The sequence below is a fragment of the Pleurodeles waltl genome, chromosome 7, assembly GCF_031143425.1.
Source record: "Pleurodeles waltl isolate 20211129_DDA chromosome 7, aPleWal1.hap1.20221129, whole genome shotgun sequence".
Classification (NCBI taxonomy): Eukaryota; Metazoa; Chordata; class Amphibia; order Caudata; family Salamandridae; genus Pleurodeles; species Pleurodeles waltl.
The window spans coordinates 352933653-352957360 of NC_090446.1; the positions used below are offsets into that span (position 1 = coordinate 352933653).

Below are 23708 nucleotides of genomic sequence, written 5' to 3' on the forward strand. Positions count from 1 at the left end.
GAGGGAGGAGTCCTTCGGTCCCGTGACCAAAAAAGACTTCTTCGAAGAAAAACAACTTGTAATACTCCGAGCCCAACACCAGGCAGCGGACTGTGCCAAACATGTGAATCTGCAGCGACTAATGCCACGAACAGATGTACACTGGGTAAGTGACATTTTCATTACCTTGTTAGGTGACCAGGCCCCTTGGACTATATAGGGTCTTCAGGGGTGGGTCCCCAGATTCGGCTTGCAAGATTCCAGCTGGAGACCTCTGCTTTGACTTCTGGGCTCCGGAACTGCAAGCTGCAGATCCATAGGGAAGACTCTATGCAACATTGTATCCAGAATTCCTGCCAGCTTTGCAACATTTCCCTGGCCGTGCATCCTCGGAAGACTGCCAACTCTTCAGCCTGCCCAAGAAGAAGGAATCTCCCTTGGGGTGAAAGCATCACTCACCTGCATCTGCAGGTACCTGGCTACATCGACTACTTACTGCGTGTGGATCTCCCCTCTTCCTCTTCCTGCATGGGTCCTGCATCACAGGTGGTGATCCGAAGAGCCTCCCTTGGTCCTCTCTACCAGCTGTCTCACTTTGGTGGTTTGTAAGTCCTTTCCACTCCACACAAGACAGCACCCCCGTGCACTGCGTCTTTTGCAGCTGCCAGGCTTGTTTGCTTCACCTCCAAGGGGAACTTAAGGCGACGTGTAGCTCCAGTCCCCAGCACTCCCTCCTGCAACTCCTGTGGGAGCAACTTCTGTGGTGCTGCATGGGCTGCTTCAGCAACTTGTGTCCCTGTCCTGTGGGTATTGCCTCTGCTCCTCTGGGCCTTCTGAGACACGGAAGGTCCTCTGTGAACCACCGCCGCTCCCCCCTTTGACCTCTCACCTCCATTAGAGTCCTCCTGCACCTTGCTGGTCTCCAGCAACACCTCTTTTCCTCCAACCGCAAATTTGCATTTGTTGGTGGAAATCCTTCACTGACACATCTGCAATCCAGTTTCCAGAGTGGGACAACTTTTGCACTGATCAGTAACTCTTCTCCAGCGTCTGTGCTGCAGTGCCGACCGGTCTTCCTCCATTGACCAACCCCAAAAACCTGGGTGGGTAGTATTTCCTACTCCCCCTGGACTCCACACACTTCTGGACTTTGTCCCCTCTCCACAGGCCTCAGTTTTCAGTAATCCACTGCTGGTTCCTTGCAGGCTGTTCTGGGTTTCGATTTATTTTCATCCTTTGGGGTAGTTTTGGGGAAATGCAGTGTTTTTACTCACACATTCCTGGTCGCTGTGGTGCACTGCATTACTTACCTGTGTGGTTTCTTAGTACTCCCAGCTCCCCTCTACACGGTTTACGTACATAGGTGGGGGGGCCCTGTGTTCGCATTCCACTTTCTTAGTATATGGTTTGGGCCCCCCCCAAGGCTATTTATTGCTATTTTACACTGTTTCCCAACCTTTTAATGCTGCTTACTCTTTATTAGTATGTATGTATAGATATATTGTATTTACTTACCTCCTATTGGAGGGTTGCCTCTATAGTATTTTCTGATACTGGGTTGTACAAAAATAAAGGTTCGATGGCATCTGTCGCTGTAGATACGCATGTTTTGCAATAGCTCGCCATCTGGTGTTGGGCCGGAGTGTTACAAGTTGTTTTTCTTCGAAGAAGTCTTTCGAGTCACGGGACCGAGTGACTCCTCCTTTTGTGTCCATTGCGCATGGGCGTCGACTCTATCCTCGATTGTTTTTTTTCCGCCATCGGGTTCGGACGTGTTCCTGTCGCTCCGAGTTTCGGAACGGAAAGATAGCTAAATTCGGAAGATTTTCGTCGGTATTGTTGCGTTCGGGATCGGCGTAGTTAGATTCAACACCGCATCGAAGAGCTCCGGTGCCCTGCGGGGTAGTTTTTCGATCCCCCGTCGGGGCCTGGTCGGCCCGACCGCGTGCTGAAGAACGCCGATGGAACGGACCCCGTTCCGTTTCTGTCCCAAATGCCACAACAAGTACCCCTATACAGACCAACACTTGGTCTGTAACCTGTGCCTGTCACCTGAGCACAGTGAAGACACCTGCGAGGCCTGTCGTGCGTTCCGGTCCCGAAAAACACTCCGAGACCGTCGAGCCAGAAGACTTCAAATGGCGTCCGCGCCGACAGCCCACCGAGAGTTCGAGGAACAAGAAGAGGAAGGTACCTTCTCGATCCACTAATCGGACTCCGAGGAATTCGATGACCCACAAACCGTGAGTAAGACGTCGAAAACAACACATAAGAAGATTGACAAGGCCCAGGGGACGCCACTGCCACCAGGCCATGGCTCGACCCATAAATTCGGTGACCGACCGTCGGCACCGAAAAAGGCCCAAACAGTGCCGAGACAGTCCGACTCCGGTCGAGACACCGGTACGCAGCCTTCTCGGGACCGAGAAAGTGCTGGAGACAAGCATCGACACCGAGATAGCGGTGTAGACACGGCTCGACGCCGAGACAGCGGCACCGACGAAGATCGACGCCGAGAGGTTTCGGCCCCGAAAAAAAGAAGTCAGCTCGGAGCCGAAAAAAGATGCAACCGACCCAGTTTCAGGCTCTTATACAGAGGAGCATTCACTAACCTCCCAAATGCGAAAGCATAGGTTCGAGGAAGAGCTGCAATCTACCGATGTAGACCATACGCAAAAGCGTATCTTCATACAGGAGGGAACAGGGAAAATAAGCACCCTTCCCCCTATTAGAAGAAAGAGAAGACTGGAGTTCCAAACTGAACAAACACCACAAACAAAGGTGGTGAAAAAGGTTACTCCACCACCCTCTCCTCCACCTGTAATTCACGTCTCACCAGCACAAACTCCATCACATTCCCCAGCTCACACCACCATGAGCCAGGGTGACCAGGATCAGGACGCATGGGACTTATACGACGCCCCAGTGTCCGATAACAGCCCGGAGGCATACCCTACAAAGCCATCTCCACCAGAAGACAGCACTGCGTATTCTCAAGTGGTGGCTAGAGCAGCACAATTTCACAATGTAAGCCTCCACTCAGAACAGGTCGAGGATGACTTTTTATTCAACACCCTCTCCTCCACCCACAGCTCCTACCAAAGCCTGCCTATGCTCCCTGGTATGCTCCGGCACGCAAAAGAAATTTTTAAGGAGCCGGTCAAAAGTAGGGCAATCACACCAAGAGTGGAAAAAAAGTATAAGGCGCCCCCTACAGACCCTGTTTTCATCACTGCACAGCTGCCACCAGATTCCGTCGTTGTAGGAGCAGCTAGGAAAAGGGCCAACTCCCACACATCTGGGGATGCACCACCCCCGGATAAAGAAAGCCGCAAGTTCGATGCAGCTGGAAAGAGTCGCAGCACAAGCTGCAAACCAGTGGCGCATCGCCAACTCTCAAGCACTACTTGCGCGCTATGACCGAGCCCATTGGGATGAGATGCAACACCTCATTGAACATCTACCCAAAGACCTACAAAAAAGGGCAAAGCAAGTGGTTGAGGAAGGTCAAAACATTTCAAACAACCAGATACGCTCCTCCATGGACGCAGCAGACACAGCTGCAAGGACAATTAATACATCCGTGACCATCAGAAGGCATGCATGGCTACGAACGTCTGGGTTTAAACCAGAGATACAGCAGGCAGTTCTCAATATGCCTTTTCAATGAAAAAGAACTGTTCGGTCCAGAAGTGGACACAGCGATATAAAAACTTAAAAAGGATACTGACACTGCTAAAGCAATGGGCGCACTCTACTCCCCGCAGAGGAAACTACGGCACCTTCCGCAAGACACCCTTTAGAGGGGGGTTTCGGGGTCCGGCCACACAAGCCAGCACCTCACAGGCAACACCGTCCAGTTACCAGGGACAGTACAGGGGAGGCTTTCGGGGCCAATACAGAGGAGGGCAATTCCCTAGGAATAGGGGAAAATTTCAAAGCCCCAAAACCCCTGCAACTAAGCAGTGACTCGCATGTCACTCATCCCCTCCACACAACACCAGTGGGGGGAAGAATAGGTCATTATTACAAAGCATGGCAGGAAATCACTACAGACACTTGGGTTCTAGCAATTATCCAACATGGTTATTGCATAGAATTTCTACAATTCCCTCCAAACATACCACCAAGAGCACAAAATTTATCACAACATCATTCCGAGCTCCTGGAGACAGAAGTTCAAGCACTATTGCAAAAGAATGCAATCGAATTAGTACCAAACACACAAATAAACACAGGCGTTTATTCACTGTACTTCTTAATACCAAAGAAGGACAAAACGCTAAGACCAATCCTAGACCTCAGGATAGTAAACACATACATCAAATCAGACCACTTTCACATGGTCACACTACAAGAAGTGCTACCATTGCTCAAACTACACGACTACATGACAACCTTAGACCTCAAAGACGCGTATTTCCATATACCAATACATCCATCGCACAGGAAATACCTAAGGTTTGTATTCAAAGGAATACATTACCAATTCAAAGTATTGCCTTTCGGTTTAACAACAGCACCAAGAGTCTTTACAAAATGTCTAGCAGTAGTCGCTGCACACATCAGAAGGCAGCAAATACATGTATTCCCGTATCTAGACGACTGGCTAATCAAGACCCATTCGTTATCAAAGTGCTCACACCACACAAATCAAATCATACAAACCCTCTACAGACTGGGGTTCACCGTCAACTTCGAAAAATCCAACATCCTGCCGTGCAAAGTACGACAGTACCTAGGAGCCATAATAAACACAACAAAAGGAGTAGCCACTCCAAGTCCACAAAGAATTCAAAACTTCAACAACATCATACAACGCATGTATCCAACACAAAAGATACAAGCAAAGATGATATTACAACTCCTAGGCATGATGTCTTCATGCATAGCCATTGTCCCAAACGCAAGACTGCACATGAGGCCCTTACAACAGTGCCTAGCATCACAATGGTCACAAGCACAGGGTCACCTTCTAGATCTGGTGTTAATAGACCGCCAAACTTACCTCTCGCTTCTATGGTGGGACAATATAAATTTAAATAAAGGGCGGCCTTTCCAAGACCCAGTGCCACAATACGTAATAACAACAGATGCTTCCATGACAGGGTGGGGAGCACACCTCAATCAACACAGCATCCAAGGACAATGGGACATACATCAAAGACATTTTCACATAAATCACTTAGAACTGTTAGCAGTATTTCTAGCGTTGAAAGCATTCCAACCCATGATAACCCACAAATACATTCTTGTCAAAACAGACAACATGACGACAATGTATTATTTGAACAAACAGGGGGGGGACACACTCGACAATGTTGTGTCTCCTAACACAAAAAATATGGCATTGGGCAGTTCACAACCATATTCGCCTAATAGCACAATTTATTCCAGGGATCCAGAACCAACTAGCAGACAATCTCTCTCGGGATCACCAACAAATCCACGAATGGGAAATTCACCCCCAAATACTGAACACTTACTTTCAAATTTGGGGAACACCTCAAATAGATCTCTTTGCAACAAAAGAAAACGCAAAATGCCAAAACTTCGCATCCAGGTACCCACACAGGTACTCCCAAGGCAATGCTCTATGGATGAATTGGTCAGGGATATTTGCGTACGCTTTTCCCCCTCTCCCTCTCCTTCCATATCTAGTAAACAGGTTGAGTCAAAACAAACTCAAACTCATACTATTAGCACCAACATGGGCAAGACAACCTTGGTACACAACACTACTAGACCTGTCAGTAGTGCCTCATGTCAAACTACCCAACAGACCAGATCTGTTAACACAACACAAACAGATCAGGCATCCAAACCCAGCATCGCTGAATCTAGCAATTTGGCTCCTGAAATCCTAGAATTCGGGCACTTAGACCTCACACAAGAATGTATGGAGGTCATAAAACAAGCTAGAAAACCTTCCACTAGACACTGCTATGCAAGTAAATGGAAAAGATTTGTTTATTACTGCCATAATGAGCAAATTCATCCGTTGCATGCGTCTCCAAAAGATGTAGTAGGATATTTACTACATTTGCAAAAATCCAATCTAGCTTTCTCTTCCATAAAGATACATCTCGCCGCAATTTCTGCTTACCTGCAGATTACTCATTCAACTTCCCTGTTTAAAATACCTGTCATTAAAGCGTTAATGGAAGGCCTAAAGAGAATTATACCACCAAGAACACCACCTGTTCCTTCATGGAACCTCAACATTGTCTTAACAAGGCTCATGGGTCCACCTTTCGAACCCATGCATTCTTGTGAAATGCAATACTTAACGTGGAAAGTTGCATTTCTCATTGCCATTACATCTCTAAGAAGAGTAAGTGAAATACAGGCGTTTACCATACAAGAACCATTTATTCAAATACACAAGAATAAAGTAGTTCTAAGAACAAATCCAAAATTCTTACCAAAGGTTCTCACCATTCCACTTAAATCAAACAGTAGAATTACCAGTGTTCTTCCCACAGCCAGATTCAATAGCTGAAAGAGCACTACATACATTAGACATCAAAAGAGCACTAATGTACTACATTGACAGAACAAAAGTAATTAGAAAGGCAAAACAACTATTTATTGCCTTTCAAAAACCTCATACAGGAAATCCAATTTCAAAACAAGGTATTGCCAGGTGGATAACCACTCTTCCCCCAATCAAAATAAAAAGGAAACTTGCCTTTCAACAAAAGGAGAAGCAACCACAGGCAAAAGTGGCAAGAAAAACAACCCCGCCACCGTCTCCACCACCATCAACACATGCATCACCAGCAACAACTCCACCACTGATGCACTCACCAGCTCATACTACAATGAGTCAGGATGATCCCGATGCATGGGACCTTTATGATGCTCCAGTGTCTGACAACAGCCCAGACTCCTATCCCACAAAACCGTCACCACCTGAGGACAGTACATCCTACACACAGGTGGTCGCAAGGGCAGCCGAATTTCACAACGTCACCTTACATTCTGAACCAATTGAGGATGACTTTCTGTTTAACACCCTATCCTCCACCCATAGCCAGTACCAAAGCCTTCCCATGCTCCCAGGAATGCTAAAACATTCAAAGCAAATATTTCAGGATCCAGTTAAAGGCAGAGCCATAACTCCAAGGGTGGAGAAAAAGTACAAGCCACCGCCAACAGATCCAATCTATATTACAACACAACTAACACCAGACTCAGTAGTTGTCGGGGCAGCTCGTAAGAGAGCCAACTCTCATACCTCAGGAGACGCACCACCTCCAGACAAAGAGAGCCGCAAATTTGATGCTGCGGGAAAAAGGGTTGCAGCACAAGCAGCAAATCAATGGCGTATTGCCAATTCACAAGCACTTTTGGCAAGATACGACAGAGCTCATTGGGATGAAATGCAACATTTCATCGAACACTTACCCAAGGAGTTCCAAAAAAGAGCGCAACAGGTGGTAGAAGAGGGACAAAGTATCTCAAATAATCAGATACGGTCTTCCATGGATGCAGCAGATACAGCTGCAAGGACAATAAACACTGCAGTCACAATACGAAGGCACGCATGGCTGCGCACTTCAGGGTTCAAGCTGGAAATCCAACAAGCTGTGCTCAATATGCCATTTAATGAACAGCAATTGTTTGGGCCGGAGGTTGACACTGCCATTGAGAAACTCAAAAAAGACACCGATCCAGCCAAAGCAATGGGTGCACTCTACTCCCCGCAGAGCAGAGGCACATTTTGGAAAACACCTTTTAGGGGAGGGTTTCGAGGTCAACCCACAGAAACCACAACCTCACAAACAAGGCCTACTTACCAGGGTCAATATCAGAGGGGAGGTTTTCGGGGACAATATAGAGGGGGCCAATTCCCAAGAAATCGGGGAAAATTCCAAGGCCCCAAAACTCCTCAAAATAAACAGTGACTCACAAGTCACACAACCCCATCACATAACACCTGTGGGGGGAAGACTAAGCCAATTTTACAAACTTTGGGAGGAAATAACAACAGACACCTGGGTCTTAGCAATTATCCAGCATGGTTATTGCATAGAATTTCACCATTTCCCTCCAAACGTCCCACCGAAAACACACTGTGTCAAAACAACCTATAGATCTTCTAGGACTAGAAGTTCAGGCATTGCTACAAAAGGACGCAATAGAATTAGTGCCAAATCTACAAAAAAAACACAGGAGTTTACTCACTGTACTTTCTAATACCCAAAAAGGACAAAACTCTGAGACCAATACTAGATCTCAGAACACTAAATGCCTACATCAAATCAGACCACTTTCACATGGTCACGTTACAAGACGTAATCCCACTGTTCAAACAGCAAGATTACATGACAACATTAGACCTAAAAGATGCGTATTTCCATATACCAATACATCCTTCACACAGGAAATACCTAAGGTTCGTGTTCCAAGGAATACATTACCAATTCAAAGTGTTGCCATTCGGAATAACAACTGCGCCAAGAGTTTTTACAAAATGCCTGGCAGTAGTAGCTGCACATATCAGAAGGCAGCAAATACATGTGTTCCCGTACTTAGACGACTGGTTAATCAAAACCAACACGCTAAGACAATGTTCACAGCACACAAACTACGTCATACAGACCCTTCACAGGCTAGGTTTCTCGATCAGCTACGCGAAGTCACACCTTTTGCCGTGTCAAACACAGCAATACTTAGGAGCGACAATCAACACAGCAAAAGGGATTGCCACTCCAAGTCCACAAAGGGTTCAAACATTTCACAAGGTAATACAGGCCATGTATCCAACACAAAAGATAAGTCAAAATGGTAATGAAACTCCTAGGCATGATGTCTTCATGCATAGTGTAGGAAGTTGGCTCTGTATGTGCTATTTCAAAGTAAGGAATAGCATGCACAGAGTCCAAGGGTTCCCCTTAGAGGTAAAATAGTTGTAGGAAGTTGGCTCTGTATGTGCTATCTCAAAGTAAGAAATAGCATGCACAGAGTCCAAGGGCTCCCCTTAGAGGTAAAATAGTGGTAAAAATAGATAATACTAATGCTCTATTTTGTGGTAGTGTGGTCGAGCAGTAGGCTTATCCAAGGAGTAGTGTTAAGCATTTGTTGTACATACACATAGACAATAAATGAGGTACACACACTGAGACAAATCCAGCCAATAGGTTTTTATATAGAAAAATATCTTTTCTTAGTTTATTTTAAGAACCACAGGTTCAAATTCTACATGTAATATCTCATTCGAAGGGTATTGCAGGTAAGTACTTTAGGAACTTCAAATCATCAAAATTGCATGTATACTTTTCAAGTTATTCACAAATAGCTGTTTTAAAAGTGGACACTTAGTGCAATTTTCACAGTTCCTAGGGGAGGTAAGTATTTGTTAGGTTAACCAGGTAAGTAAGACACTTACAGGGCTCAGTTCTTGGTCCAAGGTAGCCCACCGTTGGGGGTTCAGAGCAACCCCAAAGTTACCACACCAGCAGCTCAGGGCCGGTCAGGTGCAGAGTTCAAAGTGGTGCCCAAAACACATAGGCTAGAATGGAGAGGAGGGGGTGCCCCGGTTCCGGTCTGCTTGCAGGTAAGTACCCGCGTCTTCGGAGGGCAGACCAGGGGGGTTTTGTAGGGCACCGGGGGGGACACAAGCCCACACAGAAATTTCACCCTCAGCGGCGCGGGGGCGGCCGGGTGCAGTGTAGAAACAAGCGTCGGGTTCGCAATGTTAGTCTATGAGAGATCTCGGGATCTCTTCAGCGCTGCAGGCAGGCAAGGGGGGGATTCCTCGGGGAAACCTCCACTTGGGCAAGGGAGAGGGACTCCTGGGGGTCACTTCTCCAGTGAAAGTCCGGTCCTTCAGGTCCTGGGGGCTGCGGGTGCAGGGTCTCTCCCAGGTGTCGGGACTTAGGATTCAAAGAGTCGCGGTCAGGGGAAGCCTCGGGATTCCCTCTGCAGGCGGCGCTGTGGGGGCTCAGGGGGGACAGGTTTTGGTACTCACAGTATCAGAGTAGTCCTGGGGTCCCTCCTGAGGTGTTGGATCGCCACCAGCCGAGTCGGGGTCGCCGGGTGCAGTGTTGCAAGTCTCACGCCTTTTGCGGGGAGCTTGCAGGGTTCTTTAAAGCTGCTGGAAACAAAGTTGCAGCTTTTCTTGGAGCAGGTCCGCTGTCCTCGGGAGTTTCTTGTCTTTTCGAAGCAGGGGCAGTCCTCAGAGGATGTCGAGGTCGCTGGTCCCTTTGGAAGGCGTCGCTGGAGCAGGATCTTTGGAAGGCAGGAGACAGGCCGGTGAGTTTCTGGAGCCAAGGCAGTTGTCGTCTTCTGGTCTTCCTCTGCAGGGGTTTTCAGCTAGGCAGTCCTTCTTCTTGTAGTTGCAGGAATCTAATTTTCTAGGGTTCAGGGTAGCCCTTAAATACTAAATTTAAGGGCGTGTTTAGGTCTGGGGGGTTAGTAGCCAATGGCTACTAGCCCTGAGGGTGGGTACACCCTCTTTGTGCCTCCTCCCAAGGGGAGGGGGTCACAATCCTAACCCTATTGGGGGAATCCTCCATCTGCAAGATGGAGGATCTCTAAAAGTTAGTCACTTCAGCTCAGGACACCTTAGGGGCTGTCCTGACTGGCCAGTGACTCCTCCTTGTTTTTCTCATTATTTTCTCCGGCCTTGCCGCCAAAAGTGGGGCCTGGCCGGAGGGGGCGGGCAACTCCACTAGCTGGAGTGTCCTGCTGGGTTGGCACAAAGGAGGTGAGCCTTTGAGGCTCACCGCCAGGTGTGACAATTCCTGCCTGGGAGAGGTGTTAGCATCTCCACCCAGTGCAGGCTTTGTTACTGGCCTCAGAGTGACAAAGGCACTCTCCCCATGGGGCCAGCAACATGTCTCGGTTTGTGGCAGGCTGCTAAAACTAGTCAGCCTACACAGATGGTCGGTGAAGTTTCAGGGGGCACCTCTAAGGTGCCCTCTGTGGTGTATTTTACAATAAAATGTACACTGGCATCAGTGTGCATTTATTGTGCTGAGAAGTTTGATACCAAACTTCCCAGTTTTCAGTGTAGCCGTTATGGTGCTGTGGAGTTCGTGTTTGACAAACTCCCAGACCATATACTCTTATGGCTACCCTGCACTTACAATGTCTAAGGTTTTGTTTAGACACTGTAGGGGTACCATGCTCATGCACTGGTACCCTCACCTATGGTATAGTGCACCCTGCCTTAGGGCTGTAAGGCCTGCTAGAGGGGTGTCTTACCTATACTGCATAGGCAGTGAGAGGCTGGCATGGCACCCTGAGGGGAGTGCCATGTCGACTTACTCGTTTTGTCCTCACTAGCACACACAAGCTGGCAAGCAGTGTGTCTGTGCTGAGTGAGAGGTCCCCAGGGTGGCATAAGACATGCTGCAGCCCTTAGAGACCTTCCTTGGCATCAGGGCCCTTGGTACTAGAAGTACCAGTTACAAGGGGCTTATCTGGATGCCAGGGTCTGCCAATTGTGGATACAAAAGTACAGGTTAGGGAAAGAACACTGGTGCTGGGGCCTGGTTAGCAGGCCTCAGCACACTTTCAATTGTAAACATAGCATCAGCAAAGGCAAAAAGTCAGGGGGCAACCATGCCAAGGAGGCATTTCCTTACAATAGTGGTAAAAAGAGATAATACTAATGCTCTATTTTGTGGTAGTGTGGTCGAGCAGTAGGCTTATCCAAGGAGTAGTGTTAAGCATTTGTTGTACATACACATAGACAATAAATGAGGTACACACACTCAGACAAATCCAGCCAATAGGTTTTGTTATAGAAAAATATCTTTTCTTAGTTTATTTTAAGAACCACAGGTTCAAATTTAACATGTAATATCTTGTTTGAAAGGTATTGCAGGTAAGTACATTAGGAACTTTGAATCATTTCAATTGCATGTATACTTTTCAAGTTATTCACAAATAGCTATTTTAAAAGTGGACACTTAGTGCAATTTTCACAGTTCCTGGGGGAGGTAAGTTTGTGTTAGTTTTACCAGGTAAGTAAGACACTTACAGGGTTCAGTTCTTGGTCCAAGGTAGCCCACCGTTGGGGGTTCAGAGCAACCCCAAAGTTACCACACCAGCAGCTCAGGGCCGGTCAGGTGCAGAGTTCAAAGTGGTGCCCAAAACGCATAGGCTTCAATGGAGAGAAGGGGGTGCCCCGGTTCCAGTCTGCCAGCAGGTAAGTACCCGCGTCTTCGGAGGGCAGACCAGGGGGGTTTTGTAGGGCACCGGGGGGGACACAAGCCCACACAGAAATTTCACCCTCAGCGGCGCGGGGGCGGCCGGGTGCAGTGTTAGAACAAGCGTCGGGTTCGCAATGGAAGTCAATGAGAGATCAAGGGATCTCTTCAGCGCTGCAGGCAGGCAAGGGGGGGCTTCCTCGGGGAAACCTCCACTTGGGCAAGGGAGAGGGACTCCTGGGGATCACTTCTGCAGTGAAAGTCCGGTCCTTCAGGTCCTGGGGGCTGCGGGTGCAGGGTCTTTTCCAGGCGTCGGGACTTAGGTTTCAGAGAGTCGCGGTCAGGGGAAGCCTCCGGATTCCCTCTGCAGGCGGCGCTGTGGGGGCTCAGGGGGGACAGGTTTTGGTACTCACAGTCGTAGAGTAGTCCGGGGGTCCTCCCTGAGGTGTTGGTTCTCCACCAGCCGAGTCGGGGTCGCCGGGTGCAGTGTTGCAAGTCTCACGCTTCTTGCGGGGAGATTGCAGGGTTCTTTAAAGCTGCTTCTTTGGATAAAGTTGCAGTCTTTTTGGAGCAGGTCCGCTGTCCTCGGGAGTTTCTTGTCGTCGTCGAAGCAGGGCAGTCCGCAGAGGTCGCTGGTCCCTTTGGAAGGTGTCGCTGGAGCAGAGTTCTTTGGAAGGCAGGAGACAGGCCGGTGAGTTTCTGGAGCCAAGGCAGTTGTTGTCTTCTGGTCTTCCTCTGCAGGGGTTTTCAGCTAGGCAGTCCTTCTTGTTGTTGCAGGAATCTGGAATCTTAGGTTCAGGGAAGCCCTTAAATACTAAATTTAAGGGCGTGTTTAGGTCTGGGGGGTTAGTAGCCAATGGCTACTAGCCCTGAGGGTGGGTACACCCTCTTTGTGCCTCCTCCCAAGGGGAGGGGGTCACATTCCTATCCCTATTGGGGGAATCCTCCTTCTACAAGATGGAGGATTTCTAAAAGTCAGAGTCACCTCAGCTCAGGACACCTTAGGGGCTGTCCTGACTGGCCAGTGACTCCTCCTTGTTTTTCTCATTATCTCTCCTGGACTTGCCGCCAAAAGTGGGGGCTGTGTCCAGGGGGCGGGCGTCTCCACTAGCTGGAGTGCCCTGGGGCATTGTAACACGAAGCTTGAGCCTTTGAAGCTCACTGCTAGGTGTTACAGTTCCTGCAGGGGGGAGGTGTGAAGCACCTCCACCCAGAGCAGGCTTTGTTTCTGTCCTCAGAGAGCACAAAGGCTCTCACCGCATGAGGTCAGACACTCGTCTCTCAGCAGCAGGCTGGCACAGACCAGTCAGTCCTGCACTGAACAATTGGGTAAAATACAGGGGGTATCTCTAAGATGCCCTCTGTGTGCATTTTTTAATAAATCCAACACTGGCATCAGTGTGGGTTTATTATTCTGAGAAGTTTGATACTAAACTTCCCAGTATTCAGTGTAGCCATTATGGGGCTGTGGAGTTCGTTTTTGACAGACTCCCAGCCCATATACTCTTATGGCTACCCTGCACTTACAATGTCTAAGGTTTTGCTTAGACACTGTAGGGGTACAGTGCTCATGCACTGGTACCCTCACCTATGGTATAGTGCACCCTGCCTTGGGGCTGTAAGGCCTGCTAGAGGGGTCTCTTACCTATACTGCATAGGCAGTGAGAGGCTGGCAGGGCACCCTGAGGGGAGTGCCATGTCGACTTACTCATTTTGTTCTCACTAGCACACACAGGCTTGTAAGCAGGGTGTCTGTGCTGAGTGAGGGGTCTCTAGGGTGGCATAATACATGCTGCAGCCCTTAGAGACCTTCCCTGGCATCAGGGCCCTTGGTACCAGAGGTACCAGTTACAAGGGACTTATCTGGATGCCAGGGTGTGCCAATTGTGGAAACAATGGTACATTTTAGGTGAAAGAACACTGGTGCTGGGGCCTGGTTAGCAGGGTCCCAGCACACTTCTCAGTCAAGTCAGCATCAGTATCAGGCAAAAAGTGGGGGGTAACTGCAACAGGGAGCCATTTCTTTACACATAGCCATTGTCCCAAACGCAAGATTGCACATGCGGCCCTTACAACAGTGCCTAGCAGCACAATGGTCACAAGCACAGGGTCAACTTCTAGATCTGGTGTTGATAGACCGCCAAACATACATCTCGCTTCTATGGTGGAACAGTACAAATTTAAACCAAGGGCGGCCTTTCCAAGACCCAGTGCCACAATACGTCATAACGACGGATGCTTCCATGACAGGGTGGGGAGCACACCTCAATCAACACAGCATCCAAGGACAATGGGACATACATCAGAGGCAGTTTCACATAAATCACTTAGAACTGTTAGCGGTATTTCTAGCGCTGAAAGCATTTCAACCCATAATAACCCAAAAATACATTCTTGTCAAAACAGACAACATGACAACAATGTATTATCTAAACAAACAAGGAGGGACACACTCGACACAGTTGTGCCTCCTAACACAAAAAATATGGCATTGGGCAATTCACAACCACATTCGCCTAATAGCACAATTTATTCCAGGGATTCAGAACCAGTTGGCAGACAATCTCTCTCGAGATCACCAACAAACCCACGAATGGGAAATTCACCCCCAAATACTAAACAATTACTTTCAAATTTGGGGAACACCTCAAATAGATCTATTTGCAACAAAAGAAAACTCAAAATGCCAAAACTTCGCATCCAGGTACCCACAAGATCAATCCCAAGGCTATGCAAATAAGTGGAAAAGATTTGTTTATTACTGCCATAATAATCAAATTCAACCTTTACACGCATCTGCAAAAGAAATAGTAGGATACTTACTACATTTGCAAAAATCTAACCTAGCTTTCTCTTCCATTAAAATACATCTTACGGCAATTTCTGCTTACCTACAAATTACGCACTCAATTTCATTGTTTAGGATACCAGTCATAAAGGCGTTTATGGAAGGCCTAAAGAGAATTATACCACCAAGAACACCACCAGTTCCTTCATGGAACCTCAACATTGTCCTAACACGACTCATGGGTCCACCTTTTGAGCCCATGCACTCTTGTGAAATGCAATACTTAACGTGGAAAGTTGCATTTTTAATTGCCATCACATCTCTAAGAAGAGTGAGTGAGATTCAAGCATTTACCATTCAAGAACCATTTATTCAAATACACAAAAATAAAGTTGTTCTACGGACCAATCCTAAATTCTTACCAAAAGTAATCTCACCGTTCCACCTAAATCAAACGGTGGAATTACCAGTGTTCTTCCCACAACCAGATTCGGTAGCCGAAAGAGCACTACATACATCAGACATCAAAAGAGCACTAATGTACTACATTGACAGAACAAAACTAATTTGAAGACAAAACAATTATTTATCGCCTTTCAAAAACCTCATAAAGGAAATCCAATTTCAAAACAAGGCATTGCTAGATGGATAGTTAAGTGCATTCAAACCTGCTATCTTAAAGCTAAGAGAACTGCCTATTACACCAAAGGCACACTCAACCAGAAAGAAAGGTGCTACCATGGCCTTTCTAGGAAATATTCCAATGAACGAAATATGTAAGGCAGCAACATGGTCTACGCCTCATACATTTACCAAGCACTACTGTGTAGATGTGCTAACTGCACAACAAGCAACAGTAGGTCAAGCTGTATTAAGAACATTATTTCAAACTACTTCAACTCCTACAGGCTGAACCACCGCTTTTGGGGAGATAACTGCTTACTAGTCTATGCACAGCATGTGTATCTGCAGCTACACATGCCATTGAACGGAAAATGTCACTTACCCAGTGTACATCTGTTCGTGGCATTAGTTGCTGCAGATTCACATGCGCCCACCCGCCTCCCCGGGAACCTGTAGCCGTTTAGAAGTAGATCTTAAACATTTGTACATTTGTAAATATATTACTTAAAACTTTATTATGTACATACGCATTCACTCCATTGCATGGGCACTATTACTAGCATACACAACTCCTACCTCACCCTCTGCGGGCAAAACAATCTAAGATGGAGTCGACGCCCATGCGCAATGGAGTCGAAATGGGAGGAGTCCCTCGGTCTCGTGACTCGAAAAGACTTCTTCGAAGAAAAACAACTTGTAACACTCCGAGCCCAACACCAGATGGCGGACTGTGCACAGCATGTGAATCTGCAGCGACTAATGCCACGAACAGATGTACACTGGGTAAGTGACATTTTCCTTACCGACCCGCCCACCAATCCATCCTGCTCTGCGAGTGGATTTGTAGAGACAAGGATGACCCCCCTTTCAGGGCTTTAGTTTTTGACACCAGTGGTCTGTGCTCCGTGGCTCTGAAAGTTGTGAAAAATGGACGGCACGTCTGGGTGGCAACTATATAGGTACCACAACGTCACTTGCAGCGCGAATGACGCTGACAACTGATGCGGAGCCAATAGACTCCACCTACAGGTGTGCAGGGGTATTGCTCGTGAAAAATCTTCCGGATCCATTCTGACGCCTGGGGAGAATTCAAAGGTAAGGAATCTTGCAGCTGGATATAACCTCTACCATATAAGGTGCTACTGAAAGGTAAGTGACTTGTTCTTTAAGATGTCATCGAAATATTATTGGATTGTGACCCCACACACACACATCACACAGCAGTACCATATGTAAATTGATAAGTGTTAGTGCTTGTATAGAACCGTTGGGTACCCCACATACCATAGGTATTACCTTGCATCTTAATAATTTGGGATTGTTTGGGTAAAGAAATGGAAAACCAGCTTAGCACTGATCCCTGAATCACAAATCAGCATTGAAACAGAACTCTTGTGCATCTGTACAAGTCCCTCAACCAATAGATATTTGTAAAGATTCAGCTGGCTGTACATGAAGGAGATATTTGATGGTTTTGTGGCCTATGATAAAATAGGTTGCAAATCTTCCTTACAAGATTGAAACAAGTGACTCCTGCTATTCTAGTTGTAATGTAATCTGGATTCTTGTGAGCTAACAAGAAGCACTGATTAGATTGTGAAAGGATTTGTATAAAAGTCAGCAGAGTTTTTAAAACTTAAATTACCTTGTTCTTCTCCCTCTCTTTAGGTGTAAGAAGTTTGGTATCCCTATAGAGAAGATCTATAACAAAACACAGCGAGAGAAATTTGCGTGGGCCATAGATATGGCAGAAGAAGACTATGAATTTTAACATATTTTTAAATGGGCTGGATTTTACTTCGAAAGGCTTAGCCTGATATTAGACAGCTTGAACTGTGAGCCTTACTTGTCCTAACCTTTTCTTTTATGGGAGGGAGGAGGAAGAGTAAGGAGAGGTAATTAAAGTTTTTTTTCCTAAAAAGCATTTGAACCAACATCTTCAAGTAGTAGTAACCAGACAAATGACAGGAAAAAAAACTTTTCCAAAAGCCTTGAAACGGTTGTCCTATGGACAACTTATTAAAAAGAGAAACACAAATATTCAGATATCGGATTAGATGCATTTTTTGTTTTGGTTTTGTTTCACATTAAGGAGGATTCAGGGGACATGTCCATCTTCTGCCAGATTAATTTTAATCTGTTTTATTGCAATGACCATGGCTCTCGAACGTCTGTATTAATGACCAATTCTACTGGTGCATTATTACAGTCGGGGTTTTGCAATCGTTTCTATATTTTAATAGAAAAATGAGCACCCCCACCCTTTCAATCCCAACAGTTCATCCTTCACCCCCCTTTGTTCATGGCACTCCATCATTGTAGGCCAACAGTTGCTGCTGCCTCCAGGCCAAAGTGACTATCCTTTACTAAAAGGGGTGTTGGGAACTTTATTTTTTTTCATCATCTTAGAGGGAAGGGACATAAACGTATCTTGAGTCTTGCTGATGGCAAAGCATAATGAAATGATGAATCTGGTGTTCATTTCAAATGTGAATTTTTATTTCCTTTTTTAATTATTTTAAGTATTTAAAACGTTTGTCTTAAAGATCGCTTTGTTAGAGCAAATGGAGGGGTATCTGTGTGGGAGGGAGATTGTGAGCATTTTAAACGGAAAATGAAAAATCAGAGACTGAAACTATGTTCCCCTGCCCTTTGTGAGCCTATGGTATATACCAGTGGCTTGTTTCACCTTAGTGGAGTCCTTTTTAAAAAAACATAATCTGGTCTTTTACTTGAAAGTTTTATGTTATAAAAATACTTCACAGATCAATTTTAAGAGAAGAGCACTGGTCCAAAAAAACAGAAATAATCAGTTTAGGTTATTTTATTTATATTTTCTTTTTTTTTTTGTAATTGTGTACAAAGAAAATTACAGGATTTTAATGTGAAACATGTTTTTTGCTATTGCCATTTTAATTTTTTTAGAAGCCTTGTTAGCCGTGTGTGTGTGCAAAGGCAGTTCCCAGCATCTTTCTTCAACAGGTATCTTCTATTTTTATCATGAACCCCCCTTTAATCAATTGTAGGTTATTTAAAATAAATTCCTACAACTTAACGTTCGTGTTTTGTGCTTTTTTTCCCCGTAATAACCCTATGTATTTGCTGGATTTGTTTTTTTAATGAAATGCTGTGGATTTGGAGTGATAGTTGTTTGCGCTTAATGTGCACTCTACAAAGAGTATTGAATGAATTTTGAACCAGCTTAAGTGGTAAGTGTCTAATTACAAAACAAGTGAAACTAGAAAGTAATGACTGCACAGAAAAACTTGCACATATCCGGAACTATTATGTTTGTGGCTGCTTGACTGAAAGCATTTCTGATTGATACATCTAACCGATTCCTCACCTTGTGAATATTTTCCCAGGCATCTGTCTGGCTTGGGAAACTTAGGAGCAGTACTTCTGCGGACCAATAGGTGGCATTGTGCAGCTCCACAAGAATTTCATTTCACTAATGAACTGACAAACTGAACTGCATATGAGCACCACCCATCCTTTAAGCCAGTTCCTTTATTTCTGTGCCTTGAGACAAGGGCCTGGTGTTTATACTTTTTTGTTTTGTTTTTAAACTAATTTTATCAGTTTTCTTTGTATGTAACAGAATCATAACCCTGGTTGATGCTTCTCCCCTCCAACTTTGTAATGATCTCAGACATTGTTTTCCCATGTTCAATATCCATCACCCAAGTCTTTTGCAGGAATATACAGATTAATATATGAAGCAGAACATCGACTTCTCGGGTAGGTTTTTTGTCTATGCTTCACGGACCTCCTGCCTTTTCTTGACTAGTTATGGCATTGATTTATTGCAGTTAGGAGGTGGAGCCCTATTCAGGTAACCCATTGTCAAGGCCTCCTGAGCTGACTAGGGGGGGAAATGCTACATCTCCTGGCCTCCTCAAATAGTGTGACTAGTCCAGGGCCTTGCTTAGTGATGTATGTTGAATCTCTGCAAGTGTGACCGCTGCTCCCAAGTCTGTCGCCTCCTGGTCTGAAATTGTTGGGAGAACGAAGTGTGATAGAAAGTTGTGGACGTCCATCTGAGTTGACTGGATTTTGCTTGTAGAGATCAGTATAGTAGTTATAAAATTTGCAATTAATGGAGGTCTGTTTGTAGAGACACTGACACCTGGAATCAGTCAATTCAGTTAAACCGAACCTCTATGCGCTGGATTAGTCAGCCAAGCTGATAGGGAGGTTGCGCGATCCCCGTCTGAATGGGCGCAAGCCACGTAGGCTTTGTAGTCAGAACAACGGAGCCCCTCCATTGTTATCGCAGTGTTTTCCCGGGCAGCAAGAAGTGCTGCCTGGAGGTTTGGGTCCTATGGGCGCCTTTGTTCTAGTGAACGCACCTCCCGTTAAGCCCGTGCTATATCTTGAAGCAGTGTCCTGCAGACACCCGTGGCTGCTGAGATACATCACCCCCTGGTAACAGTCTTAAATGCGTCCCATTCTATTAATCTCGGGCGATTCAAACCCTCATTGACTACAAAGTAATAATCGATGGAAGCGCCAATGGTACTTGTGAAAGCCTGGTCTTCCAACAAAGCCGGTTGTAGCCGCCACGTGGGTATTGTCGCCAGATTCAGAGACTACTCCAGATGTATCAGCAGTGGGTTATGGTCCGAGATTGTCGGGGTCAGATATTCGGTCAGATGTGTCAACTCATTGATGTCTGGGGAAAACAAAAATGTGTCCAGTCGCACGTGTAGGTCATACATTGGCTAGGAAAAGGTGTAATCCCAAGTCTCCAGATGATGGGTTTGCCAGGAGTCAACAAGACCCCACTCACCCTGCCAGGTTTAGAACCACTGGGCAGTTCACACAGTCTGCGAATATTGCAATGGAGGATGCAACCTATATAGTACGGCGTCTGTGACAGTCTCCCCCTGAGAGGAATGTGAGGAACCCTGATTGGTCAGTTAGGGCCGTATATGCTGCCCAAAACGGTCTCCCATCCAGCTTCCCAATGGCTACGGTATAGCGACCCAATGGATCTATAACAGTCGCTGTATGTTGGTAGGAGATTCAGGTTTAATCCATATTAAAGGTTCCCCTGGCATAGGCAGAGTAAGTAGTGTAGTATAACTGGCCTCCATCTTTAAATAGCGTGCCCCTCAACTGCGTCTAAATGGGTCTCCTGTAGTAGGGCGATATGGATTCCACCCCTAGTCAGATTTGCTTTATGCCGTTTAGCCATGGAACGCAGCCCTCTAACATTCCATGTTAGAACCTTGATATTCAGTATAGTGTCCATCGGGGTGTTGTATAAGACAGGATGACAAATGTGGGGGTCTCAGGGTGCCATGCCAACCTCACACTGCCCATGGCATAGATAAGTCACCCCTCCAGCAGGCCTTACAACCCTAAGGCAGGGTGCACTATACCATATGTGAGGGCATAGGTGCATGAGCACTATGCCCCTACAGTGTCTAAGCAAAACCTTAGACATTGTTAGTGCAGGGTAGCCATAAGAGTATATGGTCTGGGAGTCTGTCAAACACGAACTCCACAGCACCATAATGGCTACACTGAAAACTGGGAAGTTTGGTATCCAACTTCTCAGCACAATAAATGCACACTGATGCCAGTATACATTTTATTGTGAAATAAACCCGGAGGGCATCTCAGAGATGCCCCCTGAAAACCTACCCGACTTCCAGTGTGGGCTGACTAGTTTTACCAGCCTGCCACACACCAGACATGTTGCTGGCCACATGGGGAGAGCGCCTTTGTCACTCTGTGGCCAGGAACAAAGCCTGTACTGGGTGGAGGTGCTTCTCACCTCCCCCTGCAAGAACTGTAACACCTGGCGGTGATCCTCAAAGGCTCACCCCCTTTGTTACAGCGCCACAGGGCATCCCAGCTAGTGGAGATGCCCACCCCCTCCGGCCATGGCCCCACTTTTGGCAGCAAGGCCAGAGGAGATAATGAGAAAAACAAGGAGTCGTCACTGGCCAGTCAGGATAACCCCTAAGGTGTCCTGAGCTGAGGGGACTGACATTTAGAAATCCTCCATTTTGCAGATGCAGGATTCCCTCAATAGGATTAGGGATGTGCCCCCCTTCCCTCAGGGAGGAGGCACAAAGAGGGTGTAGCCACCCTCCGGGCTAGTAACCATTGGCTACTAACCCCCCAGACCTAAACACCCCCCTAAATTGAGTATTTAGGGGCCCACAGAACCAAGCAAGCTAGATTCCTGCAACCTGAAGACTAAGAAGGACGAAGGACTGCTGACCTGAAGCCCTACCGGCCTGTCTCCCCACTTTGAGAAAAACTGCAACAGCGACGTGTCTCCCAGGGTCCAGCGACCTCAGAGGACTACCCTGCATCTAAAAGGACCAAGATCTCCCGAGGACAGCGGCCCTGTTCCAAAGAAACTGCAACTTTGCAACAAAGAAGCAACTTTTAAAGACCACACGTTTCCCGCTGGAAACGTGAGACTTTCCACTCTGCAACCGACGCCCCCGGATCGACCTGCGGAGAACCAACACTACAAGGAGGACACCCTGGCGACTACGACCCTGTGAGTAGCCAGAGTTGACCACCCCCTGCGACGCCTGCAGAGGGAATCCAGAGGCTCGCCCTGGCCACGATTGCCTGCTACAAAGAACCCGACGCCTGGTAAAGACACTGCACCCACAGCCCCCAGGACCTGAAGGATCTGACCTCCAGTGCAGAAGTGACCCCCAGGAGGCCCTCTCCCTTGCCCAGGTGGTGGCTACCCCAAGGAGCCCCCCACTTGCCTGCCTGCATCGCTGAAGAGACCACTGGGTCTCCCAAAGAAACCTATTGCGAACCCGACGCCTGTTTGCACACTGCACTCGGCCGCCCCCGTGCCGCTGAGGGTGTACTTTCTGTGCTGACTTGTGTATTACTCCCCTGGTCTGCCCTCCGAAGTCGCGGGTACTTACCTGCTGGCAGACTGGAACAGGAGCAGCCCCTTTTCCATTGAAGCCTATGCGTTTTGGGCACCACTTTGACCTCTGCACCTGACCGGCCCTGAGCTGCTGGTGTGGTAACTTTGGGGTTGCCCTGAACCCCCAACGGTAGGCTACCTTGGACCCAACTTTGAACCCTGTAAGTGCTTTACTTACCTGAAAAACTAACAAATACTTACCTCCCCCAGGAACTGTTGAATTTTTGCCAAAACTATACATGATATTGTGTTGATTAAAAGTTCCTAAGATACCTGAGTGAAATACCATTCATTTAAGGTATTGTTTGGAACCTGTGGTTCTTGTAATAAACTAAAGATATTTTTCTATATAAAAACCTATTGGCCTGGAATTGTCTTTGTGTTCCTCATTTATTGCTTGCTTGTGTGTGTACAAAAAATGCTTAACACTACCCTCTGATAAGCCTACTGCTCGACCGCACTACCACAAAATAGAGCATTCAAATTCTCTTTTTGCCACTATCTTACCTCTAAGGGGAACCCTTGGACTCTGTACATGCTATTTCTTACTTTGAAATAGTACATACAGAGCCAACGTCCTACATTCCCCAACCCCCGTTCCCCAGGGCAAGAGGTGTGACTTGCTCACCCAAACTATCAAACAACCAAGTAACAAACTTGTACATGCTGTCTATCGTTCAGGCTACGGTCTGTGAGGGGGTGTCTGTTCCATCGTTATGCAGCAGGGGGCCCCAGGCACCCCCATCTCACCCCCATTTTATGTCTACAATGTAGGATCAGCTCAGGTTGTTGTTAGTAGTGTACTATTGCAGTTAGGGTAGGGGCCAGGCATGACTATCCTTTTCTTGCCTCGCAATATTTGGGGTGGTCCCTGAGAGCACCATTGGTCACCAGCTGGATTGTTGGTCGGTCCTTTAGATGAGTTAATCTGCAGTTCCTGGGGTAACCGCTGCTAGAACTACACTTGAGTGGGATGAGGCCAAAGAGTCATTGTCTGAATCTGTCTGTTCTCCACTCAACCCACTGATTGGGGACATATTGCTCAGCGATGAGCCACCCATCGAGGCAGCCGCCACCACCTGTTACCACTCCTCCTGCACTTTCTCTACTATAGGAGAGTCAATCCTGGCTGACTACTTTCTCTGGCGGGTTGAGGTCTACGCTTCCTTTTCCAATGCTGCGAGGGGCCAAATGTTGCCGGGGTTAGGCAGCAGATCTAGCCAGGACCACACCT

General features: G+C 46.9%; 1 protein-coding gene across 1 annotated transcript in view; it reads left to right on the forward strand.

Annotated features, from left to right (window-relative positions):
• Positions 1–18610, forward strand: part of TOP1 (DNA topoisomerase I) — a 352777-nt gene extending 334167 nt beyond the window's left edge. The window contains exon 21 of the mRNA XM_069243787.1: positions 17224–18610. Coding sequence (XP_069099888.1) covers positions 17224–17326 — 103 coding nt within the window. The 3' untranslated portion in view covers positions 17327–18610. The remainder of the gene's footprint in view (positions 1–17223) is intronic.
• Positions 18611–23708: the final 5098 nt, after the last annotated feature.